We start from the raw sequence: 24,649 nt of genomic DNA, 5'->3' as shown, positions 1-24,649 counted from the left end.
AAATATGAAGAACTTTAAAAGTTTTCGCAGGATCCAGAAAACCACCATTTTCAGCAGTATTTTTAGTCTATTTGTTGCCATAGCAACCATAATTTTTGCATAGGAACAAAACGAAATGACATGCATAATGTCCATATAGCCATCTATCCATGTTTAAAGTTTCATGTAAAAATATGAAGAACTTTAAAAGTTATCGCAGGATCCAGAAAACCACCATTTTCAGCAGTATTTTTAGTCTATTTGTTGCCATAGCAACCACAATTTTTGACGTAGGAACAAAATGAAATGACATGCATAATGTCCATATAGCCATCTATCCATGTTTCAAGTTTCATGTAAAAATATGAAGAACTTTAAAAGTTATCGCAGGATCCAGAAAACCACCATTTACAGCAGTATTTTTAGTCTATTTGTTGCCATAGCAACCATAATTTTTGACGTAGGTACAAAACAAAATGACGTGCATAATGTCCATATTGCCATCTATTCATATTTTAAGTTTCATGTAAAAATATCAATAACTTTTAAAGTTATTGCAGGATCCAGAAAGGTGTGACAGACGCACGGAGCGCAAACCATAAGTCCCCTCCGGTGAAACCGGTAGGGGACTAATAAATCATTATTGCATAAAAAACAGTTGCATTCAGAGATTTTATCACATATTTCTGACCAATATAATTGGCGCCATACGAAAATGGGTCTAAAGCCACTTTCAACAAAAATCTGGTAAGGAGCTACCCTGAATGAGACAATGAAACCTTGCATGACTATACAGACGCCTGCAGGACAATGAAGCCTTGCATGACTATACAGATGCCTGCAGGACAATGATGCCTTGCATGACTATACAGACGCCTGCAGGACAATGAAGCCTTGCATGACTATACAGACGCCTGCAGGACAATGAAGCCTTGCATGACTATACAGACGCCTGAAGGACAATGAAGCCTTGCATGACTATACAGACGCCTGCAGGACAATGAAGCCTTGCATGACTATACAGACGCCTGCAGGACAATGAAGCCTTGCATGACTATACAGACGCCTGCAGGACGCCTGCAGGACAATGAAGCCTTGCATGACTATACAGACGCCTGCAGGACAATGAAGCCTTGCATGACTATACATACGCCTGCAGGACAATGAAGCCTTGCATGACTACATGTATACAGACGCCTGCAGGACAATGAAGCCTTGCATGACTATACAGACGCCTGCAGGACAATGAAGCCTTGCATGACTATACAGACGCCTGCAGGACAATGAAGCCTTGCATGACTATACAGACGCCTGCAGGACAATGAAGTCTTGCATGACTATACAGACGCCTGCAGGACAATGAAGCCTTGCATGACTATACAGACGCCTGCAGGACAATGAAGCCTTGCATGACTATACAGAAGCCTGCAGGACAATGAAGCCTTGCATGACTATACAGACGCCTGCAGGACGCCTGCCTATGCCAATTGATTTTTGCATGACATGGCTCCTGTTTTCAAATCCTCAGTCCTAGTACAACACACTGGATGCAAATCCTCAGTCCTAGTACAACACACTGGATGCAAATTCTGAAAACAAAAAAATCAACACTCAAACCTTGAATATAAGATTCTTCCTGGCTCTTCCTCAAAATCTTTCTGGTGGGTGTTTTGGGTGGTCGTATGGGAGAGAAGCCGGGGCTGTCCTCAAACTTTGGTCTGAAGTCGTCCTCTGTGTTTTCCTCCATCAGCCCCTGAAAGGGTATGGGAGACACTAGGCTGTGGTGTCGCCCGCTGTCCCCTGCCGTAACAGGGCTGATATCAAACTCATCTGGGTGCATTTCAAACATGCCTGAAGACCGCGAACGTGCTCCTGTTTCTGGAAATTAATAAGCACATTTGAAATATGAGTAACATAGGTTTAGTTTTAGTTTCATGTGTTAAATCTTTAGAGCCTTCAGATTTGCGAACTTGAAGCACTGAAATGTATTATTAAAACAATTTCATGAAATTTTAATTGAAAACATTATAATTGAAACAATTTCTTTAAGCTTTCGTAGGTTTTGAGTCTTCTGAAGCCTTAAATTATTAAAAGGCTATTTGTGGTGTGGTTCATAGGCAGAATATAATTGACTCAAACAAACAATGTCCTGGTTACAACACGCCTGACATTACTGCGGCATTACATTTCAAAATGGCAACTGACAACAAACTGATATTAACCAGAAGTAATTCAGTGTAATCAGTGCAGTATTGTAAACAAGAATATCAGTGAAACTGATGGATGCTCCCCGATGATGCGCTTTGTCAATGTATGTGTAAATAAACACCTAAAACATTTATTATTAGCCTCGGTGACATTTACCCAGTGACCTCAACCTCATCAAAAGGTAGAGGTCCATGCAAGGTACCTACATGCCAAGTATGAAAGCGATTGGTAAAGTATTGAAGGAGCTATGAGAAACGGTAGCAAAAGTGTGACGGAAGGAAGTCTATTATTAGCCTCGGTGACCTTGACCCCAGTGACCTCAAACCTCATCAAAAGGTAGAGGTCCATACAAGGTACCTACATGCCAAGTAAAAAAGCGATTGTTAAAGTATTGAAGGCGCTATGAGAAACGGTAGCAAAAGTGTGACGGAAGGAAGTCTATTATTAGCCTCGGTGACCTTGACCCCAGTGACCTCAAACCTCATCAAAAGGTAGAGGTCCATGCAAGGTACCTACATGCCAAGTATGAAAGCGATTGGTGAAGTAGTGAAGGCGCTATGAGAAACGGTAGCAAAAGTGTGACGGAAGGAAGTCTATTATTAGCCTCATCAACCTTGACCCCAGTGACCTCAAACCTCATCAAAAGGTAGAGGTCAATGCAAGGTACCTACATGCCAAATATGAAAGCGATTGGTAAAGTATTGAAGGCGCTATGAGAAACGGTAGCAAAAGTGTGACGGAAGGAAGTCTACTATTAGCCTCGGTGACCTTGACCTTGACCCCAGTGACCTCATACCTCATCAAAAGGTAGAGGTCCATGCAAGGTACCTACATGCCAAATATGAAAGAGATCGGTTAAGTATTGAAGGTGCTATGAGAAACTGTAACACAAAGTGTGACAGAAGAATCTATTTTTAGCCTCAGTGACCTTGACCCCAGTGACCTCAAACCTCATCAAAAGGTAGAGGTCCATGCAAGGTAACTACATGCCAAATATGAAAGAGATCGGTTAAGTATTGAAAATGCTATGAGAAACGGTAACAAAAGTGTGACGGAAGTAAGGACAAATTGGCAACAATATGCTCCGCCGGAATTTTATTTCGGGGAGCATAAAAAGTACAAACAAATATGTACAATTCCAATGAAACTAGACTACCCTAACCTATGAGGGTGTACATACTGGGTATACTGCCTTGTACAATGGGTGACAGTTCTGGTGAGGCAAGGAATTCTGGGTCGGAGGAGCAGCGTCGATGTTGGGGGGTACAGGCACTCTTGATTGGACTTGATGAGAACTGTAACAAGCAATATAGTGTAAGCCCCTTTGTAAGTAGCTTTTATTTTACAATTAATACTACTAAAAAAACAAAATCACGAATTGGACACTTGTGTCTGAAATACATAAAAAAAAGTTGAAACTTAATGGGGGGGGGGGAATTTGTTTTGACATGGCAGTTAATTGTTAGATTCATTCATTTACATTCAAATAAGTGACTTCTAACTAGAACCTTAATAAACAAACAAGAGTTTCTAGATTTTCTTCCACATATATAACACCTTGCAGAACACACATATTGGAAAAAGTTATTTTACAAATAGAATACCAATCAAAGTAATACAAATGCTGTATTGGTCTGTTCATTTGATACTTATTTTTCCCCACAGTCAATAATTTTTGTAATGTTTTCTTCTCAAACAAATAGATAAAACTGATAAAATATCTGAAAGCAACTGATTCCCTCATCCACAGCATGCAGTTTATTACTTGTTAATTACAATGCACTTAACTGCAGTCATGTAAAAATGTCTTATCATAAATAGAACAAATGTTTTAATTACAATTGCGCAAGATGGGTAACTCTAATTATAAGTGTGCTTCTGTTGAAGTGCTGGAATATTGCAATGATGGCTTAATTTAGTAACTGGTTGTTACACTAGGCTTTAGAGACGACATTATCATGATAGACTTATTTATAAGCTTTGGAAAATAAGGGCAAGTCAAACATTGTTGTTTTACCATATGTTAAGGTATGTTAGAAAAAAAGGGTGTAAGAATAGACAAACAACAGATAGAAAATGCATTTTCAGGTTTAAGGCAAAATTTAGAATCTTCCAATTTAATATCCAACGATGTCTGATATTACCAAATTTCATGTCCACAAAGATAAATAAAATGACAGAAAAAACACAAATTTGTAGTGTGTACCTTTAAGAACACATGAACAGTGTAAAATGCGTATGTTCAAAACTAAATCTTTGTTGGTCTCATTACTTCTGTGCCAATATGATAAAATTATAATAATGCCCTGATACAAATTATTAATCAGTACTTTCCAACAAAACATTCAAACAACATTTAATTTCAATGTTTTTAAATTCATGAGCAACTTCTATGGTCTTACAGCTGGCGTGTTTTTCAAGGGAGTAATTCTTTCCCAGTTGGAATGCCTCTGTTGTCTTCCACAGGGCGACTCTGGCTCCACCTCATGACCCACGTTTCTGAAGCAGCATGCAAACACCGTGCAAATGATGGGCATTACGATGACATCATGGCAATTGCCAGTATGATGAGAATAAATTTACATAAAATAATTTCGCCTGAGTAAATATTATAATATTTCCAATATTTTGTGCACCATAAGTTGTCACAGCAGCACCTTATTTTAATAACCAAACGTACTGACAGGGCTGGGCACAAACCTTACTTAACGGACTTGGTATCCAGACTAGTTGTAACAGAGATACTGAAAAAACTAGATAAGCAGGACTTAATAGAGCTAGGCACCATGTTAGATGTACCAGACTTACTTAACAGGGCTGGGTGCCAGACTAGACGTGTCTCCATGAAAGAAGAGTTTCCTGCGCAGGGAGGAAGTGCTCAGCATCTCCTGTGTCCCTTCGTCTGTGTCACCAGTCACATAGGCACCAAGAACTGCATTAAGGTCAAAATTCACAGGCAGTGACAACATGGTCTGGCATGAAGCTGAAAAATAAAATAAAAATATAAGCACACAAATGATAACTTAAAGAATATGTGTCTGTCATTTGGGGAAAAATATGTGTCACCTTCTGGGAAAACTAGGAATAATGCATGTGCGTAAAGTGTCGTCCCAGTTTTTGTGCTGACTGCACAGGCTAATCAGGGACGACACTTTCCGCTTGTATGACATTTTTTTGTTTAAATGAAGTCTCTTCTTTACAAAAATCCAATTTAGGCGGAAAGTGTCGTCCCTGGTTAGCCTGTGCAAACTGCTCAGGCTAATCTGGGACAACACTTTACGCACATGCATTGTGTCCAGTTTTCTCAGAACACGACTCATATATACTTGCTGAGATTGGGAATGGGGTCAGATTTCAGTCCAAAATTTGATGAAACAAGGGCTGTTTGTAAAACATGCATGTCCCCCTATATGGGCTATAAGTTGTAGTAGCAGCCATTGTGTGAATACGTTTTTTGTCACGGTGGTGGTGGTGGTGGATGTGGTGGTGGATGTGGTGGTGGTGGTGGTGGTGGTGGTGGTGGTGGTGGTGGTGGTGGTGGTGGTGGTGGAGGTGGTGGTGGTGGAGGTGGTGGTGGTGGAGGTGGTGGTGGTGGTGGTGGTGGTGGTGGTGGTGGTGGAGGAGGAGGAGGAGGAGAGTAGTAGTAGTAGTAGAAGTAGTAGTAGTAGAAGTAGTAGTAGTAGTAGTAGTAGTAGTAGTAGTAGTAGTAGTAGTAGTAGTAGTAGTAGTAGTAGTAGTAGTAGTAGAAATAGTAGTAGTAGTAGTAGTAGAAGTAGTAGTAGTAGTAGTAGTAGTAGTAGTAGTAGTAGTAGTAGAAGTAGTAGTAGTAGTAGTAGTAGTAGTAGTAGTAGTAGTAGTAGTAGTAGTAGTAGTAGTAGTAGCAGTAGCAGTAGCAGTAGCAGTAGCAGCAGCATTACAATACCAATACTTTCGAATGATCAAATGGGAAAAGTTAACCTAGCACTGGCAGTAAATATGGGGCTCATTTACAGGTCAGATTTGGAATCTCTGCTGTAAAATAAGATTTTAAATGAATTAAAGGGAGGCAAATTCTGTAATAAAAAGAACATGCATAAACGGTAGTTGTTTCCCTTGTTTGAACCATGCTTAATCCTTAAAATGCCTATTTCCAGAAACTGTGACCTTCACCTGTGACCTTGACCTTTGACCTAGTGACCTCAAAATCAATAGGGGTCATCTGCGAGTCATGATCAATGTACCTATGAAGTTTCATGATCCTAGCCCCAAGCGTTCTTGAGTTATCATCCGGAAACCACCTGGTGGAAGGACCGACCGACCTACCGACATGAGCAAAGCAATATACCCCCTCTTCTTCGAAGGGGGGCATAACAAAACAAGCCTGCCTGTATGTACTCACCGTCCACCTTGCCTTGACTGGCCGGCAATGCCTTCTGAATGGATCCCTGCAGTTCCTGCATCAGAGCCTCACTGTGATGGCTTCCTGATCACAATACACAGGGCACAGGTCAGCATTGCATAGTCTTTTTGTATAAATGTTAATGTAAATACAAAACAAGGGACAAAATTGTCACAAAACCAGGTTTTCATTGTGAAAAAAAATCTGATTAGTTTAAACCTATTTATTTTAGCTCGATTGCATCGAAAGCCTAAGGCTTATATAAATGCTCTCGAGTCCGTTTCCTGGGCCTAGAACCAGTACTTGGTGTCTTTGGGGGAGATCTAAAGAACGCTCCCACGGTGGGGATCGAACCCGTAACCTCCCGGTCGCTAGGCGGACACCACATCCATTACACCACGGCGACCTTAAAATCTGATTAAGGGAGACAACTCAAACTGAACTTTTGAAATGAACAAACAAAATTAACCCCCTTTGTAAGTTTGTTTCAAAATAAATCTATTTTAAGTTGTGGTGACCTTGACATTGGAGATATTGATGTGATTCTTTCGTGCGACACACTGTCCCATGATGGTGAACAAATGTGCCATATTTTGTAGAATCTCACAATGACATAGTTATGGCCCAGACAAGCTCATTTATTGCCAATTTTGACCTTTGAACTAAAAGTGTGACCTTGACCTTGGAGATATCGACGTAATTATTTCGCGCGACACACCGTCCAATGATGGTGAACAAATGTGCCAAATGATTTTAAAATATGACAATGAACGACATAGTAATGGCCCGGACAAGCTTGTTCCGCCCGCCCGCCAGCCCGCCCGCCAGCCAGCCCGCCCGCTTTCGCCAATCTAATAACCAGTTTTTTCCTTCGGAAAACCTGGTTAACAAGAGATGTGTTTGTCAAAAATTGCCCCCTAATGCGCCGCTTTGAAGCAATATATTTGACCTTTGACCTTGAAGGATGACCTTGACCTTTCACCACTCAAAATGAGCAGCTCCATGAGATACACATGCATGCCAAATATCAAGTAGCTATCTCCAATATTGCAAAAGTTATGACCAAGGTTAAAGTATTGTGACACATACAATTACATACAGGCCAAAAACAATATACCCCCGATCATTCGATCCGGGAGCAAAAAAATATAAATTTGTTAACACATAAAATGAAACATATATTTTATTTCCCTAGGCAGAAAATACAATATTGACAACTTAAAAAGACTAAGTTATCAATTTTAAACTATTTCTTAGCAATAAATATACTAGACAAATTTCCCAATCTGAAGACTGTCACTTCATGACCCGATTTTTCCCTTTTTTTTTCTTTTTTTTTTCGTGCTAATTTTCCCATTTGGGCTGGTACCGGTACTTTTCCCCAATAGGCACAAAAATGCTGTTAGCACAGGCCCTGCACTCGTAAATTATGATTCAGGTTGGCTAAGATTTTCAGTATTAAATAGGCATGATAATAACAATTTCTTGGTGTCCAGTAACATAATATGAATTTGGGATTGTTCGTTTTTGATAAATGTACTGATCATTGTCAGCTGAGAAAAACATATTCTAAAGCAAGCATTTTAATGAAAGAACAAGATGTGTTTGTGAAACACAATGTCCCCCTATATGATGTTTGACATTGTAGGATGACCTTGACCTTGTGAAGGATGACCTTGACCTTTCACCACTCAAAATGTGCAGCTCCATGAGATACACATGCATGCCAAATATCAAGTTGCTATCTTCAATATTGCAAAAGTATTCATAAAATAAGCGATTTGGGCCACATATATTTGACCTCTGACCTTGAAGGATGACCTTGACCTTGACCTTTCACCACTCAAAATGAGCAGCTCCATGAGATGCACATGCATGCCAAATATCAAGTTGCTATCTTCAATATTGCAAAAGTATTCATAAAATGAGCGATTTTGGCCACATATAATTGACCTCTGACCTTGAAGGATGACCTTGACCTTGACCTTTCACCACTCAAAATGTGCAGCTCCATGAGATACACATGCATGCCAAATATAAAGTTGCTATCTTCAATATTGCAAAAGTATTCATAAAATATGCGATTTGGGCCACATATATTTGACCTCTGACCTTGAAGGATGACCTTGACCTTGACCTTTCACCACTCAAAATGAGCAGCTCCATGAGATGCACATGCATGCCAAATATCAAGTTGCTATCTTCAATACTGCAAAAGTATTCATAAAATGAGCGATTTTGCCACATATAATTGACCTCTGACCTTGAAGGATGACCTTGACCTTGACCTTTCACCACTCAAAATGTGCAGCTCCATGAGATACACATGCATGCCAAATATAAAGTTGCTATCTTCAATATTGCAAAAGTATTCATAAAATGAGCGATTTTGGCCACATATATTTGACCTCTGACCTTGAAGGATGACCTTGACCTTGACCTTTCAACACTCAAAATGTGCAGCTTCATGAGATACACATGCATGCCAAATATGAAGTTGCTATCTTCAATATAGCAAAAGTTATTGCAAAATGTTAAAGTTGGTGCAAACAGACAGACCAACAGACAGACCAACAGACAGGGCAAAAACAATATGTCCCCCACTACTATAGTGGGGGACATAAAAACCCTTTGGAGTGTATCATGTAAATAATGCAGTTTTAGACATAATGATGTGGACTGTGGACCAATATCCACCAGACATCTGCTCTGTCCTGACAGGCGGTCTACCAGTTTTTAGGACTCCATAACAAATTTCACAAAATCAAATGCAATAATACATAGTCATTTCACTTGGCCACTAGTGGCATTCTATTTTTTAAGGTAACACTACAGCAATTATGAATATTTATTCAACGAAGACAACAGCCTGAGTGATATAATTATATAGGCGTCATTTAATTAGTCCTATCACAGTTCCCAACACTACTAGCAATTTTTCAAAGTGAATGTTCTATTACAAAGGCGGCCAGTAACTGAAAAATTATTAAAAAATTATGGTATCCCAAATACATGCAACTGATACGTTTATGTCAAGATCATTATTAAACAAAGTAAGACCTGATGTCATAAAGCAGTCTAACATATATCCTTGAGAACCACAGATGCCCACTCACCCTGGGGGCCTGGTGTAGACGGGAGGATGTTCTTCTTTCTGGGTTTCTGGGGGTCACTCCAGGGGGAGGGGACTATGAGGTTGTTGGCAAAAAACTGCTCTATCGCCCTCTGGGCCCGCTCCTCGGTCTCCCTGTCAGGTCTGCAACATGACAGAAAGTGTACAAACACTATCAGGTCTGCAACATGACAGAAAGTGTACAAACACTATTGTCTATAAGGGTATGGCTTTGCATTGAATATTTTAACATGGTAACATCAACAATTGTGAAAAATGGCGTTATAAAAGAATAAGTTTAAAAGATAATAAAATTGATTAGCAACTTAGACAACAAGAAACCGTCGGAGAAAAAGTTTTTTTTTGTCACAATATTGCACTATATACTCAGATAAAAGGGAACGTCTTGAGGGCACAGTAGTTGGGGGGACAAGAATTTTTTTATATAAAATTTCAAAGGGCCATAACTCTGTGAAAAATCATCCGACCAGAACCCGCTGATGATATGCACATATGTATCCTCTTGATAGTGAAGCTTCCCATAAAGTTTCATTGAATTCCGGTCATTAGTTGCTGAGAAATAGCCCGGACAAGAATTGCATTATATGTACAGTTAATGGAAAATTTCAAAGGGCCATAACTCTGTGAAAAATCATCCGACCAGAACCCGCTGATAATATGCACATCTCTTCTTGGTAGTGAAGTTTCCCATAAAGTTTCATTGAATTCCGGTCTTTAGTTACTGAGAAATAGCCCGGACAAAAATTGTGCACGGACGGACACACGGAAGGACACTTGGACGGACGGACAGACAAAGCGGCGACTTTATGCTACCCCCCAATTTTTTTGGTGGAGCATTAAAATGGGCTCAATGCATGTTTATAAAATGTAATGCCAGATTAGTCTCTGCAAACCAAACAGGCTTAATAGAAACCATGATTTTATGGAAATTTTTATGAAAGGACGTTTCTTATAAACGGAAATCCAGTCTAAGAAGAACATGTCGTCCCTAATTAGTCAATGCAAATAAGCACTTTTTAAGCACTCCACAGCCTTTATAAGCACTTTTCAAGGAAATTAAAATTCAAGCACTTTTCAAGGTCTGTGCGAACCCTGATATTGTAAAAGTTATGGCCAATGTTAAAGTTTTCATACGGACGAACAGACTGACTGACAGTTCACCTGCTATATGCCACCCTACTGGGTGGCATAAAAACACAATAAACCAATGATTCTAGTGGCAACGAAAAAATATGGCTTCTTCCCGGTTACAGCAACATCAACCAACTCTTGTCTGACAAATTATGGCCATGTCTTGTATCAGGAAATATTGCAGGTGTCATTGCTTCTAGCTCCATTTTGTTATCAGGCATTCAACTATGTGTCGCGTTCTGAGAAAACTGTGCATAATACATGTGCGTAAAGTGTCGTCCCAGATTAGCCTGTGCAGTCAGGGACGACACTTTCCGCTTTTATGGTATTTTTTGTTTAAAGGTCAGGAAGTCCCTTCTTACCAAAAATCTTGTTTAGGCGGAAAGTGTCGTCCCTGAATAGCCTGATTAGCAGACTGCACAGGCTAATCTGGGACGACACTTTACGCACAGCCATTATGCCCAGTTTTCTCATAACGCGACACAATTATAATGACAGTTTCAAGAATCAAGTTTGTCTTACAGCACAGCTGGTGCCTGGTGCATGGGCATAGGGTCAATGTCAGCAGGGTTGAGCTCTGCAAGGTGTTCTATTGACCAGCGGAACTGCCTCTGCAACACAGATTTTATCAACATGAAAAACTGAATATACTAAGTCACTTGCATCATTGTAATCATTCAGTGATTTAAACAAGCATATGAACATAATCCAAGAATTTAGTACATTTTGAATGGTGAATTCTTAGTTTAATCGCTCATCATCCTTTAAATAATACTTGTGAACTCTATTAGCAAACATTGTATGCTAGAAGTCCTTAATTTATTGGTTTCTGCATGTCTTTCACGCTATAAATCACAACATTATTTGCTGCTGGCTATTGGATTTTCAACCATGACTTTTCAGGTCAATATCTGGCAAACATTATTATATGTACAAAATGTAAGTACACAAATGTTTTTGCAAGATGTTTACAACAAATAATTAAGTTCAGGCTTTTTGAAGGCTCAACAAAATGTCAATCAAAAGATATTGATTGATAAAAACATGTTGTATTAAAGTTAAGGGGATATTCTTGGATCAATTAAATTGAATCCATTACGAAAATGATTGTTTTCATCATAACAGTCAGGGATCAAGCAACTGGGCAAAGTGGGTGATTATATCACCATGGCTTCCCTTTAATCTCCCTGATCAAAAGCACCGGCGATAATCACTTCGCCCTAAAATCTGGCAATTATCATATCCGCAGCACTTTAAAAATATATATAAAGCTATATATCTGTAGGACTGCGGCACTTTCCTGGGGTAAGTGGGGTTGCATGAAAAAAATATTATGACTGCTCATCAACAAGAGACATGCATCCTGAGAATTGTGAAAATATAGATGGTTGACATTTATTGGCCTTAATGAAGTAAGACATGACAAACAAGTCTTATTTAACTCAAATAGTTCACAAATATGTGATTAAATAAATTATTTCAGCATAAAATAAAAACAGCTGAGGGTTCAATCATAGTCTAGCCGGTCTTAATCTTCATGATAAATTAATGATTATACACAATTACTCTTAATACTGATTCAATTAGCATGACATAACAGACATTATTGAAAAAGATAGCTTTGAGAAAAAAATCTGCTTTAAAAAAAATGCTGAGCCATTTAAAAATCCTTTCAAAATCACATCATAAAAGAAGTTATTATCTGAGTGAAACTACCATTTGTCAGTTTTGTTTGTTCAAAAATATTAATAGATATTAGTGGGGTTACCCAAAGTATAGTCAAAACCTTGGATAAGTTGAGTTTTCATAATGAGCTTTACTTTTCAAATCCCTGATCAAAGATTATTTATATAGGCACATTGTGCTGGCTTGTACAGTGATAAAAGATTTATATAGGCACATTGTGCAGGCTTGTAGCATGTTCACATGGTTAAAAGTGAGGAAGGTTGAAAAAGCCTGAAAAAAAAACCTGGGGGCCAGGGGGCTGGAAGGCCCCCGGTCAGGTCCAGGGCGACGCCCTGGTCAGGGGCCCAGAGCGCCATAGGCCCCGGAAGCTCCTGGAAAATAGCATTTTAGATGGCCAAGGAATGCACTATCCTGGCTTTAAATTTGGCAAAAAACAAGTCCGACAAATGACAATAACAGAACAGACATTTTAATACGACTTGTGCTTAGTACATCGTCAGTCTTAACCATGTAATTTTAAACATATCAAAGGTCATAAGAAAAGAAAGTGATTGAACAGTAATATAATAAAATATGTACATAGATCTACTATCTACAGTACAGCCACCGCGGAACAAACATAATCCTCGGTCACGCCACGGCCTGAACGTTAGTACTCGGTGGCCGCGTCGTGTGTTCGTGCGCCGCATCGCCGAGGCACGCAGCATCGATCCGCCCAATGACGCTGATTCTGTATTAACCCCGCATACTTTCGCGGCATAAATCCGCCGCATACGTACGTGGCTGATCGAGTACAAAGATATACACCTACATGTACATTTGTGTAGCGTCGAAAACCTAGATTTTCGCTACTTTCATAGTTATTATTTTCACGTTTTAATAAGTGGATATGATTTTCATATGATGCTTTATAGACTATTTATATAATATCACGTCCTCAAAAATATCTGACACGTAATGCGCCTCAACAAATTATCGTTGAATTAATTACACACAACTGATTCTCAAATGAGCATTATTCAATTTGTTATCCGAAACACGCGTCCGAATTTTAATGCTAACGCGACATTAACAATTAAATTCTAGCGCCAAATAAACAGTGCTTTATCCTTTGTTTCAATAAAAAGCGTGCGAAAATTATGCAGACATGTAGAACGTCGCATGGAAAGTGAGGGTGTATTTTGTTTTGTATAAAAACATGAACATCATGTCAGGCGATTTACGCTTGTTCAGTGGGAAAAAAAACCCGCCCCTATTGGATGTTATTTCATCACATCTTTATATAGAAACAAATGCCAAAATTTATTTGACACTTAAGAAAAATAGCGAATGTTTATATTTTTTGAATTTCCTGAGAACTTTAATCGTAAATATTTACCAGAATTTGCTTTAAAACTGGAATATACGGGATTATCGGGTTATGAGTAGCGACGGGAAAATAGTAAGTATGCAGTAATAGATACATTCAATTAATTATGATTTTAATTATTATTATAATTGTTCTTTTAAAATTATTGACTAACTAATCATTTTTAAAAGATTTTTATTTTATGATGCGCATCAACACGGCATCATATCATTCGCGGCTTGCCTCGGCGGACAGATGTGAAGCATCCCCTAACTTTCTAATCAATTCTGGACGAATTGAGAGATCGACCTCCGGGGCTTGAAAAAAGCCGGAACTTCCGGAAAAAACGGAACACTTTTAGCCATGTGTTCATGCTCTCAAGCTATAATATAAGACACCAAACTTGCTTGGCAACATTGTTAATTTCAATAACCGCATAATGGATTTAAAGAAACACCATCTAAAAACATAAATAATTATATGTTGTGATGCTAGTATCCCGATGTGATAACATACTCTCTCCTCTGATGCTGGTGTTGATGTCACAGTAAAGAATCCTGGACTCATGTATGCCGGCAGGTGAAGATCATCCAGTCCTGCCTCAAAGGGGTTCAAGATGACATTCTTGGGTGTCGCATACTTGTGCCCACTGCCTGGGGGTCTGGTTCCTGGAGGTCTAGTGCCCTGGGGTGTGGAGATGCTGCCCCCAGGGTGGGGACTGGGGTCTGGGCCAGTACCGTGGGGCTCAGACTTGCCAGTATGAGGAACCCTTACTGGAGTTGTGTACATAGGGCTGTAGCTGAAGGGTATACATGAACATAACATTATTAGAATCATGTTCTGAGAAAACTGGGCATAATGCATGTGCGTAAAGTGTTGTCCCACATTAGCACAGGCTAATCAGGGACAACACTTTCTGCCTAAATTGGATTTTTGCTAAAAAGAGACTTGACATTTAAACGAAAAATGTCATAAAGGGGAAAGTGTCATCCCTGAGTAGCCTGTGTGGACTGCACAGGCTAACCTGGGACTACACTTTACGCACATGCATTTTGCCCAGTTTTCTCAAAACATGACTCATTACATTTAACTCTTTATGAAATCAATGGCTTAACATTTCTAAGTGACTCCTTTATTTTAACATAATGCTTGCAGGTTTTTATACAGAAAGAATAAAAGAATGACATAAAATACAAAAATTATTTTAAAAAGGGTAAAACACTTAAGCCAGATTTTTATATTGCCAATCAAGGTACATGTCAAGCTTGGAGGAATAGCATGGAATTTGATGTTCAGTTTGTAAAAGGGATGAAAGTAAACAGGTTTAAAAAGACTCAATATTATACATATATTCCGTTGGTAAATTATGAACTTAAAAGATGACAGATTATTACTGACATAACATATTTGCTTTGATTAATAAAAATGAATTACTGCTTGTTTTAAAAAATTGGGAATTAATGGTTAACTCAAAAAGGGACCATAATGTGAGAATAAAGACTCAACATTTTGTTTGAGTGTAGACAAGCATCAAATGCAAACAAATTAACTATCTCATAATAGAAATTTTCAACAGCTAATAATATCCTACCTTTTTCTACAAAATATAGCCATACAGACCATTTTGTTAAAAGCTTCAAAATATTTCCAAGCACTAAATTTCTCCGGCATTGCTTTATTGCACAACTTACTATGTGCACTGGGACTCATAGCATATGAACAAGCAATAAATCAAACTAGCACTGTGAATCATTAAAGAAGGTGCATCATTTAAATAATGCATGTCCTCACCGATATATATGTGGCTAGAAGCTGGGTGGGAGGACAAGGGTGTGATTTGGACAATAATGCCAATGCATTTCAAGCCAGGAGGCTGTTACAAACAATTAACAGCAATCAGCAGTGGGCAGCAGTTTGTATGCATTATTAATCCAGAATGTTTGGAGGCTTGACAGAACATGTCAGGGAGTTTTTAATGCTGCTGATTGATGTGATGCTGTGACATTTGTGAACAAAAAGTTCTTGATTTTGTTTTAAATTGGGAATAAGTTATTAAAAATTATTAATGAATAGTCATTTTAAAATGTACAACAGCATTTTTCACAATAAGAATCAATTGCCGAAAATCTGTACTTGTTATGCATAAATATTTGTAATTGTCTAGAAAAACTGTCATAAAGATTCTAAATAATGTTATCTTAGAGTCTGAATCACATGAAATAATGTATTCATAGCAACATTCACAGATTAAAGCTAATAACTGCCATGAGCAATTATTATACACCATCCTTTGATTCCTCACATTTTGTTAAAATATTAAAGAGAGTGCTACCCTGCCTATTCGACCACTTAACAAAGCATAACGATTTTTAATGGCTCACAATTTTTAAAGCAGAAAAGATCATTGAATGTGCACTTGTTTTTATGATATATCATTGATAAAAATAGCGTGATGGAGAATGGTAAATTCTCTATGTTAATTTAAAGATAAAGCATTGTTCGATGACAATTCCATTTGACATACATGAAAAACAAAAAAGTGTAATTTTAACTGACTCCTTAGCACATTTCATCTATTAGACCATACCCAGGCGTGGCTGACATTGGCGTATAAGACTTGTGGTATGGGCTGTTCATCAAGGTCTTCATGTAGATGTCATTGCGGGCGTTGTTAGGCAGCCCAATAAACCTCTTCCCTGCAGGGCTCGGTGTCGGACAAGCCATGCAGGACTTTGGGCTCCCGTGGCTCATTGCACAACCGTCAGACACAATAGGGCTGGAAGGAGAAAGAACTTTATGATAAAAAGGTAAATGGTCCGAGTCTCAACATTTAATTGAATTAAAAATGAGTTGAAAAGTTGAAAATAAACACCACAACAACAAAAGTAACTATGTTTATTTGGTAAAACTAACATTGTTATTTTTCATTCAAAATCGTTCCGGTTACTGGGCCCATACCTAATGGAAAAAAAGTATATATTTTTCCCAAATGGGAGCTAAAAATTCCAAATGGAAGGTGTCAAAAAAAATTAAAAAATTATTAGTTCTCAATATTTGTTCATCCCCCATCCATATAAGTTCAAGCTTAGTAAATATAATACTGGACACGCTTGTATCCTCAATTTTGATTATGAAGCAATTTTTAGCAAAACAACACAACACTAATTTCCCAATTTTAGTCAAAACGCTGCAAATTTTCCCAATCCAAAGGGACCCAGCCCCATTCCCAAAACAGTGAAAAAAAAACACTGACTAAGAATTATTAATAGCTTAATATGCACTGAACCAACAAATAAAATCTATAGCTTTAAAATGTTGTCTAAACAATCTTATACCCTCTTTTTAAAAACAGATAAAACTTTGATAAATATAAAATAATAAAGTTTAAAAGAAGTTGCACACGAAAATGTGCAAAAGAAAAGTTGTATTCAATTGCACGTAATTTTCTGCTGTTTACAAAACATGTTTTCCCTTAGGTTAAACCCATTTAACTTTACCGATTCATTCATACCACACAAAGACACAATTTTGGTTCTACGACAAATTAACCCTTTGCATGCTGGGAAATTTGTCGTCTGCTAAAATGTTGTTTGCTGAATTTCTAAAATTAGCATTTTCTTCGATTTTTTTCATAGAATACTATTAAAATAGCAAACAATTTGGATCCTGATGAGACGCCACGTTTTGTGGCGTCTCATCTGGATCCAAACTGTTTGCAAAGACCTTCAAAATTCGGTTCCAGCAGTGAAATAGTTAAGAAGGCTTGTCAGTTTCTGCATTAACTTGCTTTTTATAAATTTCAGTGAAGAAAGAACATTTAATGCTACAATATATAGATTGTTTATTGATTTTAATCCCCATATCTGATTTATATTTAATGCTGGTTTGAGATTGCAAGAATAAAACATGGACATAGTATATACTTACTTTCAACAAAATAGAAAGCAAATTAGATTTATAATTGCATTTTACATATACAGAATTCAAAAGAATTGTGTAAAAATGTTGCAGTTTTTTCAGTCTTTAGCACACAAAAATTGCAATTTATTAATCACTACTATCAGAAACTTGTATGACTCAAATAAAAATAATTAGTTGGAATCATGATAAGCAGAATGTAACTAAAAACAGCATTAATAAGCGATCCAAATTAAATACAATTAAATTTATAATAACATCAAACAGTTAACAGCACGTAATAAAACAAAATGTAATATGGTCTTTTTTGTGTTGAGGTTGGGTTCCATGCCTTTTTCTGCCTATCTCACAGGTCCGATAGTTGGACCCATTCCCAATGGCTAATATGCATATTTTTTCCCAATTCTCAAAAAAAAATCCCAATTTTAATTAATTTTTTTTTTTTTCTTTTTTAGAAAAAAGGGTCTCCTGACTTATGATTATTAGACTCTATATCTCAATTTTATTTTGTAAACAACTTACAAAATATATAACCATAATTTATATGAATTTTATCCAAAATGACTGGAAAACTCCCTGCCCAAATAATGCTTTTGTCGATGAAAATTAGTCCCAATTTGGAAGATTTCGCAACTTGAAAAATCCCAATTTTGCTAGGTACTTTTCCCCAAAATAGACAGAAAAAGGCCTGGGTTCTTTTGCACTTATTAGGGTTAAGTAGGGATATGATAAATATATTTCAGGTACACTACAAAAGGAAATCAGTCCTTTAAATCACACAAACCTGCAGAGAGGCTGTGGCAGTGGATGATGGGACGGGTTCCTAGGTGGGCTGGTTACATCTCTCACTTGCCCATGAACCTCCATATTTCAGCATGAAACACAGAGACACTGTCAAACTGTCATGCAGTCGATTGACCACAGCTGCAAGATATACAGGTTATCATCAATATGATAAGTATCTTAATGGGCATAAAAAAAACCAAACAGATATCCAGATAAGACGCACATCAGTATCAACATAAAATAATAATACAAATGGGACCCTTAGGCCCCACCCTGCCCGTTTATTTAAAAATTAAGTGTTTTTTTATTTATTTATTTTGGGGGGGGAGGGGTGGGGGGGGGTGGGGCATAATTGAGCTTATTACGTTTTATTTCATTCGCAAAATTGGCACCTATTCCAATAAATATAAAGTAGGAATGAATGTCCCTGAAAGGAATAATGTAGGAACTTAATTCACTTTTGTCCAGGGTGTCAATATTACGAATGAATAAAATGTCCCAGCTGTCAGAATAATGTAGGAACAATTGTCTGGATTGTCAAGATAATGTAGAGGCAACTGCCTGAGTTGCCAAATTAATGAAGGAGAAACTGTCTGGGTAATCAAAACAACGTACCGTAATTACTCTATGTTTTCGGACACTCTGAGTTTTCGGACACCCCTTTTTTTAGCAAAAATAATTATTTTTCGTGACTCTTAATTTTCGGACACACGAGTTTTCGTCCATTATTAATATCTCTAAGTTTTCGGACAGTATATTTTACAGCGCTATTTTACCAAATTTCGGTCCTGTTTTCGATATCTAATGACACTTCGATCATGGGGTTTTACAACTGGATTAACATCATAAAACATGGCAGGTGCATGCCTGAGGGCCATGGACCATTACATTTGCATTATTGGGTAAATAACCTTGTTAACCGGTATTCAACATTGGTTTTGCCCGATAGCATAAGCGTTATGACAATTATCAGGAGTATTGTCAATAAACAAGTTCATTTATCTACCGCAATGGTATTGCCGATTCTCAGTAAAAAAGCTGTGACAAATAATAAACGCTTCAAAGTGTGATGCACTCTATTGCAAGTTTTACGACCAATAGAAGGTGTAAGACAACAACAATCGGAAACAAAAAAACAAAGAATTCATAGTTTGCTTTTTTATTGCGTTAATTACAGGTTCATACTAGCGAGTATCGGTACTTCACATGCTCTTCTTTGAACTCGTTGGCCAAAGTACAACCTTGTAGTAACTTTCTGTCAAATAAATTAAGCATTTAAAATTATTTAAAATGCAACGCAAACATAACTGTAATTTATTCTTTATGGTATTTTACAAGCGCGTGCTATGACCGGTAGTCGTTGATACAATGGACGCTATTTTCGGACACTTCAATTTTCGACTCTAAGTTTTCGGACACCTGTATTTTGAGAACATTTTTCGTATCTAAGTTTTCGGACACGAATAAAAATAATTATTTTTAAGTGTCCGAAAACATAGAGTAATTACGGTAGGAGCTAACAGCTGCCTTGACAAGTCAGCGTAGGAGGGACTTCCAGGATTCCTATTGATGTCCACTTGCATGCCTTTTTCTGCCTATCTCATGGGTCGAAATTTTTTTTTTTTTTAAAAGAAGTGTCTTATGAAATATGATTACCGGTATTAGACTCTATATCTCAATTTTATTTTGCAAACAACCTACAAAATATATAACCATAATTTTTATGAATTTTATCCAAAATGACTGGAAAACTCCCTGCCAAAATCATGCTTTTGTTGATGAAAATTATTCCCAATTTGGAAGATTTCGTGACTCGAAAAATCCCAATTTTGCTAGGTACTTTGTCCCAAAATAGACAATAATTTTTATTATTCAACTGGACATGCTTATACTATAAACATATGTGGAATTTTTTTCCTTACATTTTTGCTTTTACGACTGACAAACTTTGGACTGAAGGTATGTACTCATTAAAGCTCCAAGCATTTAAGAAGACTTATCACACTCCTAACCAAATGAATACACTGCAACGCCGATATATCGCGGACCAGTATATCGCGCTGTCCTATATATCGCGCTTTGGCTCCCAAAAATCCGACAAGCATGATCACTAAATGACATGTTTTAATCTGAGAATTCGCTAACTTAAGCAAAAAACCGGTTCAAGCTAGTATTAACACCCTATATTTTGCGGCTCGCTATGGCACGCAGTGAAGCGTGAAAAACAGTCGATTAGTGACAGTTTTGTTTACAAACGGCTGGGGTTGTTTTTAACACTTAGGAAATATAAGGGTAAATTCGAATCTATGCACAATTATATTTTAAAAGTTTTTTTACGGCAAGAATTGTTCTTTTTAGCTGATTCGAGAGTGATTGTACATGAAAACAGGATATGTGTTTGTTAGAAACACTATGTCCCCTTTTGTTCCTCTTTTATGCTATATATTTGACCTTTGACTTTGAAGGATGACCTTGACCTTTCACCACTCAAAATGTGCAGCTCCATGAAATACACATGCATGCCAAACATCAAGTTGCTATCTTCAATTTTTCAAAAGTTATTGCAAATGTTAAAGTTGGCGCAAACAAACAAACACACACACACAAACCAACAGACAGGGCAAAACAATATCTCCCACAATAGTGGTGGGGGACATAACAAAAAATATAATTTACATTTTGGTTTTTATGATAAATACAGATACGTATGTAGTTATGAAAATGTTTATTGTAGAATTGGTTTTCAATAATTACTATTCAACAGTGATATTTTTACAAATTTTCTCATCCGAGTCCTTGGACTCAGTAACTTGCAAATCTATGAGTCCCAGAATTTAAGGAATGAGACAAAATATTAAATATTATTTTTTGAGAAATTGTATGCTTTTTTGGGACTTGCATAATTCGAAACTTTGCATCCCCAGAGGTTTTTGTGAGTCCAAGACGCAGGACTCGCAGGTAAAAAAATCACTGATTCAAATATGTACAAGCACCATATATAAAATGAAAACATTGGGGAAATTTGACAAATTAACCGCAATACAATTAAGTTAGACATTTCTCGAGTTATACCGCGCACCGGATATATCGCGCTCGCGTTCTTTGGAACCCACCAACCGCGATATATAGGCGTTGCAGTGTAGTTTTATAAGGCACGAGTTGACCATGGTACGAGTTGAATACCGTACATGTTAACCACAGTCAAAGTTGACTGTAGTGTAAACCTTGGAATTGTCGATTTAAATTATCTGATCCGCCCAGTCTATTTTCCTAGTTCTTCTTGAATGCTCTGAGCTTTAATAAGTACATACATACGGCTCAGAGTTCTTCTTGGTAACCCATTTTTTAATGTCAATTTTTTGTCTCACGTAATGTCAATAAAATCGATTTCAATCAACCCAAGGGTTTTTATCTGATTTTGGGGAAAGGGCCTGGCCTTGTTAGAGGGGAACAAAAAATCGTGCGAAATGCCGGATTTTGGGGAAAAAATCACGCGAAACGCCAGATTTGGGGGAAAATAAGGCAAGTCTAAAATAATCAATTTAACATTTTTTGCTGTTTTTAAAACAAATTCAAGGCAACAGATAATTTAATTATGCAATATGTTATATTTTCTACACTGGATCATGTTAACTTATGTATTTAAAGTTTAATATAAAAAGAAGTCTGGGGGAAAATTTACCTGCTGAGGAGAAAAAAAATCTGAGGTGAAAGGGCCGTTTTTCGGAATTACTAACAACTTGCCCCCTTAACGACTTGCCCCATGTTTTATAACGACTCGCCCCACCTATATAACGACTCGCCCCACCTATATAACGACTCGCCCCACCTATATAACGACTCGCCCCACCTATATAACGACTCGCCCCACCTATATAACGACTCGCCCCATTAGGATTAGGCAAATTAGAAGTTTGATGAAATTTGTTAAAATGCTTTTAAAACACATAACTTTTCTGAAATTAATGTTATTGAATGGTTTATTGTTTATTTATTGTTATAGAAACCTTTTTTCAGGAATGTCACAGTGTCAACAGAAACTGAGATATGCATGTACTGTATCGCATCCTGCAGATTTCTACACCTGGAATTCTATTAACTCTTGCTTTTTTTACATTGCATAACTACTACATTTGTATAAACTATGATAAATGTAAACAGTCCAGATGAATAGCAAGAGAAATATATCAGAAAAACAACTTTTTGCTGAGGGTTTATTAGAAACATATGTATCTACAAATAACAATAGCATATACATACACAACATTAGAAATGTTATTATTGAGCAAATATTATCAACATTCAATTTATGTACATGATTTTATTTACAGATGTTATTCATAACAATAGCATATACATGCATAACATTACAAATGTTATTATTGAGCAAATATTATCAACATTCAATTGATGTACAAGATTTTATATATTATATTTACAAGTGTTATTCATAAAACATTTACACACTATTAAGTGATTCATTTTGCTGTGCGTCCCGCGTGCCAGACGCACGTTTTTTTCTGGGATGCATCATTCCCAAACATGTGCCTCCTCTGGATGCTAAGTTTAAAAACTCCGATTTTCAACATTGTCAAAGTTGTACACGATACCGAGTTCGATTTGTGGAGATAAGCGAAACACATGTCAACATTGTTTTGAAAAGTAGAAAGGAAGTCACATTACTATATTCGGGATGTAGTATGCGTATTTTGATTGGTTGAAGTATATCAATTATCCAATCAGTTACAGTGTTTTATTAAAAGTTTGTTGGACGTTTCATTGGCTGTCCCGGATGGTAAACAAAGAAAATGCCACCCAAAAAGGTTTTCAAAATTGATACTCAACAATTTAAACTTGCTGTGTAGATATTTATCGATAACGCAGCCTCGATGTAAACCATGTGGTTTAAATGTGAAGAATAAACAACGGAAAAAACAGTTTGCATTCGTCTGTTGTGTGCGCAGACAGTTATATATAAAGCGATGTTATTATACTTACTCTGGATTAATTGAGCATTGTTGTTTTTTCTAAAGTGACAATTTAAAATTTGCAAGTTCTGAAATAAATAGCATCTTTTATTTGTTTACAGTACATACATAATAACATTATGTATGTACTGTCAGGTTTTTTTTTCTCTTTTTTGGGAAGATAGCCCATGGGTTTGGAATTGGGAATTTTATCGGCATTTTCATGAAATTGGGAAAATTAATTCATTAGCCTTTTTTTTCCACACGAAAAGTCCACTAATTAGGGAAATATTTAATTTGATATAACACTTTATAATCATAAAAATTAAAATTGAGATAAATTAGACACTTCTTTCTAAAAAAAAAAAAAAAAAAAAACACAATTTTTTTTTTTTTTGGAATTTGGGAATTTTTTGCCACATTTTGGGAAAAAAGTATACTTTTTGGGATTGGGAACATAGCCAAATTTCGGCCATAAAATCGGGCCAAAAAAAACCCTGACTGTAAACAAATAAAAGATGCTATTTATTTCAGAACTTGCAAATTTTTAATATTATAGTGAAACAAATCGTACAGTATTCCGTCCTATGTAACATAAAATGTAAGTCCTTTTAATAACACAGACATCTGCTATTCATACTGCAGGATGTGAATTTTTTTTTTCTGTACATAACAAGGTCTTGACCAAATTCAGGAACAGGTTCAGGGCTCAACATTAACAGTTGTCCTATTGCCCCTGGCAAGTAAAAGTTGGGTCCGGGCAAGTTACTTTATAATCTAGTTGTCCGCCCGGGCAAGTGCAAAAAAGAACAAAGCATTTAATTTAGACTTTAATTGCTGTAATCATTTTGTTAAATGTGCAAAAATAAAAAAAAGGTTTTGTGGTGTATCATTTTGATCTTCATTAAAAAATATGAGGTTAACAGTTAATGTGATATTTCATGTTTGGGCAAATGGCTTTACGTTCAGGGCAAGTAGATTTTCTAAGTACTTGCCCGGCAGGGCAAGTTGGATTTTAGGTTAATGTTGAGCCCTGAGGTTAACTGTAGGGAAACAAGACAAACTTATGAGAGTGAAGTTAAGCAAATTTGCCCGGAATTTCTGGAAGAAGTTCT

The 24,649-nt window shown here is 37.0% G+C and overlaps 1 protein-coding gene across 1 annotated transcript in view; it reads right to left on the bottom strand.

The window, feature by feature from the left end:
- The window catches only part of LOC127877570 (uncharacterized), a 34,110-nt gene that overhangs the window by 7,416 nt on the left and 2,045 nt on the right, over positions 1-24,649 (bottom strand). The window contains exons 2-11 of the mRNA XM_052423546.1: positions 18,566-18,705; positions 16,451-16,639; positions 14,380-14,662; positions 11,352-11,440; positions 9,682-9,821; positions 6,566-6,649; positions 4,996-5,170; positions 4,590-4,686; positions 3,368-3,482; positions 1,597-1,857 (exon numbers count right to left, since the gene is read on the bottom strand). Coding sequence (XP_052279506.1) covers positions 1,597-1,857; positions 3,368-3,482; positions 4,590-4,686; positions 4,996-5,170; positions 6,566-6,649; positions 9,682-9,821; positions 11,352-11,440; positions 14,380-14,662; positions 16,451-16,639; positions 18,566-18,648 — 1,516 coding nt within the window. The 5' untranslated portion in view covers positions 18,649-18,705. The remainder of the gene's footprint in view (positions 1-1,596; positions 1,858-3,367; positions 3,483-4,589; positions 4,687-4,995; positions 5,171-6,565; positions 6,650-9,681; positions 9,822-11,351; positions 11,441-14,379; positions 14,663-16,450; positions 16,640-18,565; positions 18,706-24,649) is intronic.

Source organism: Dreissena polymorpha, chromosome 4, assembly GCF_020536995.1.
Source record: "Dreissena polymorpha isolate Duluth1 chromosome 4, UMN_Dpol_1.0, whole genome shotgun sequence".
Lineage (NCBI taxonomy): Eukaryota > Metazoa > Mollusca > Bivalvia > Myida > Dreissenidae > Dreissena > Dreissena polymorpha.
The sequence above is the reverse complement of the archived record's forward strand: the minus strand, read 5'-3'. Positions and strand labels throughout refer to the sequence as shown.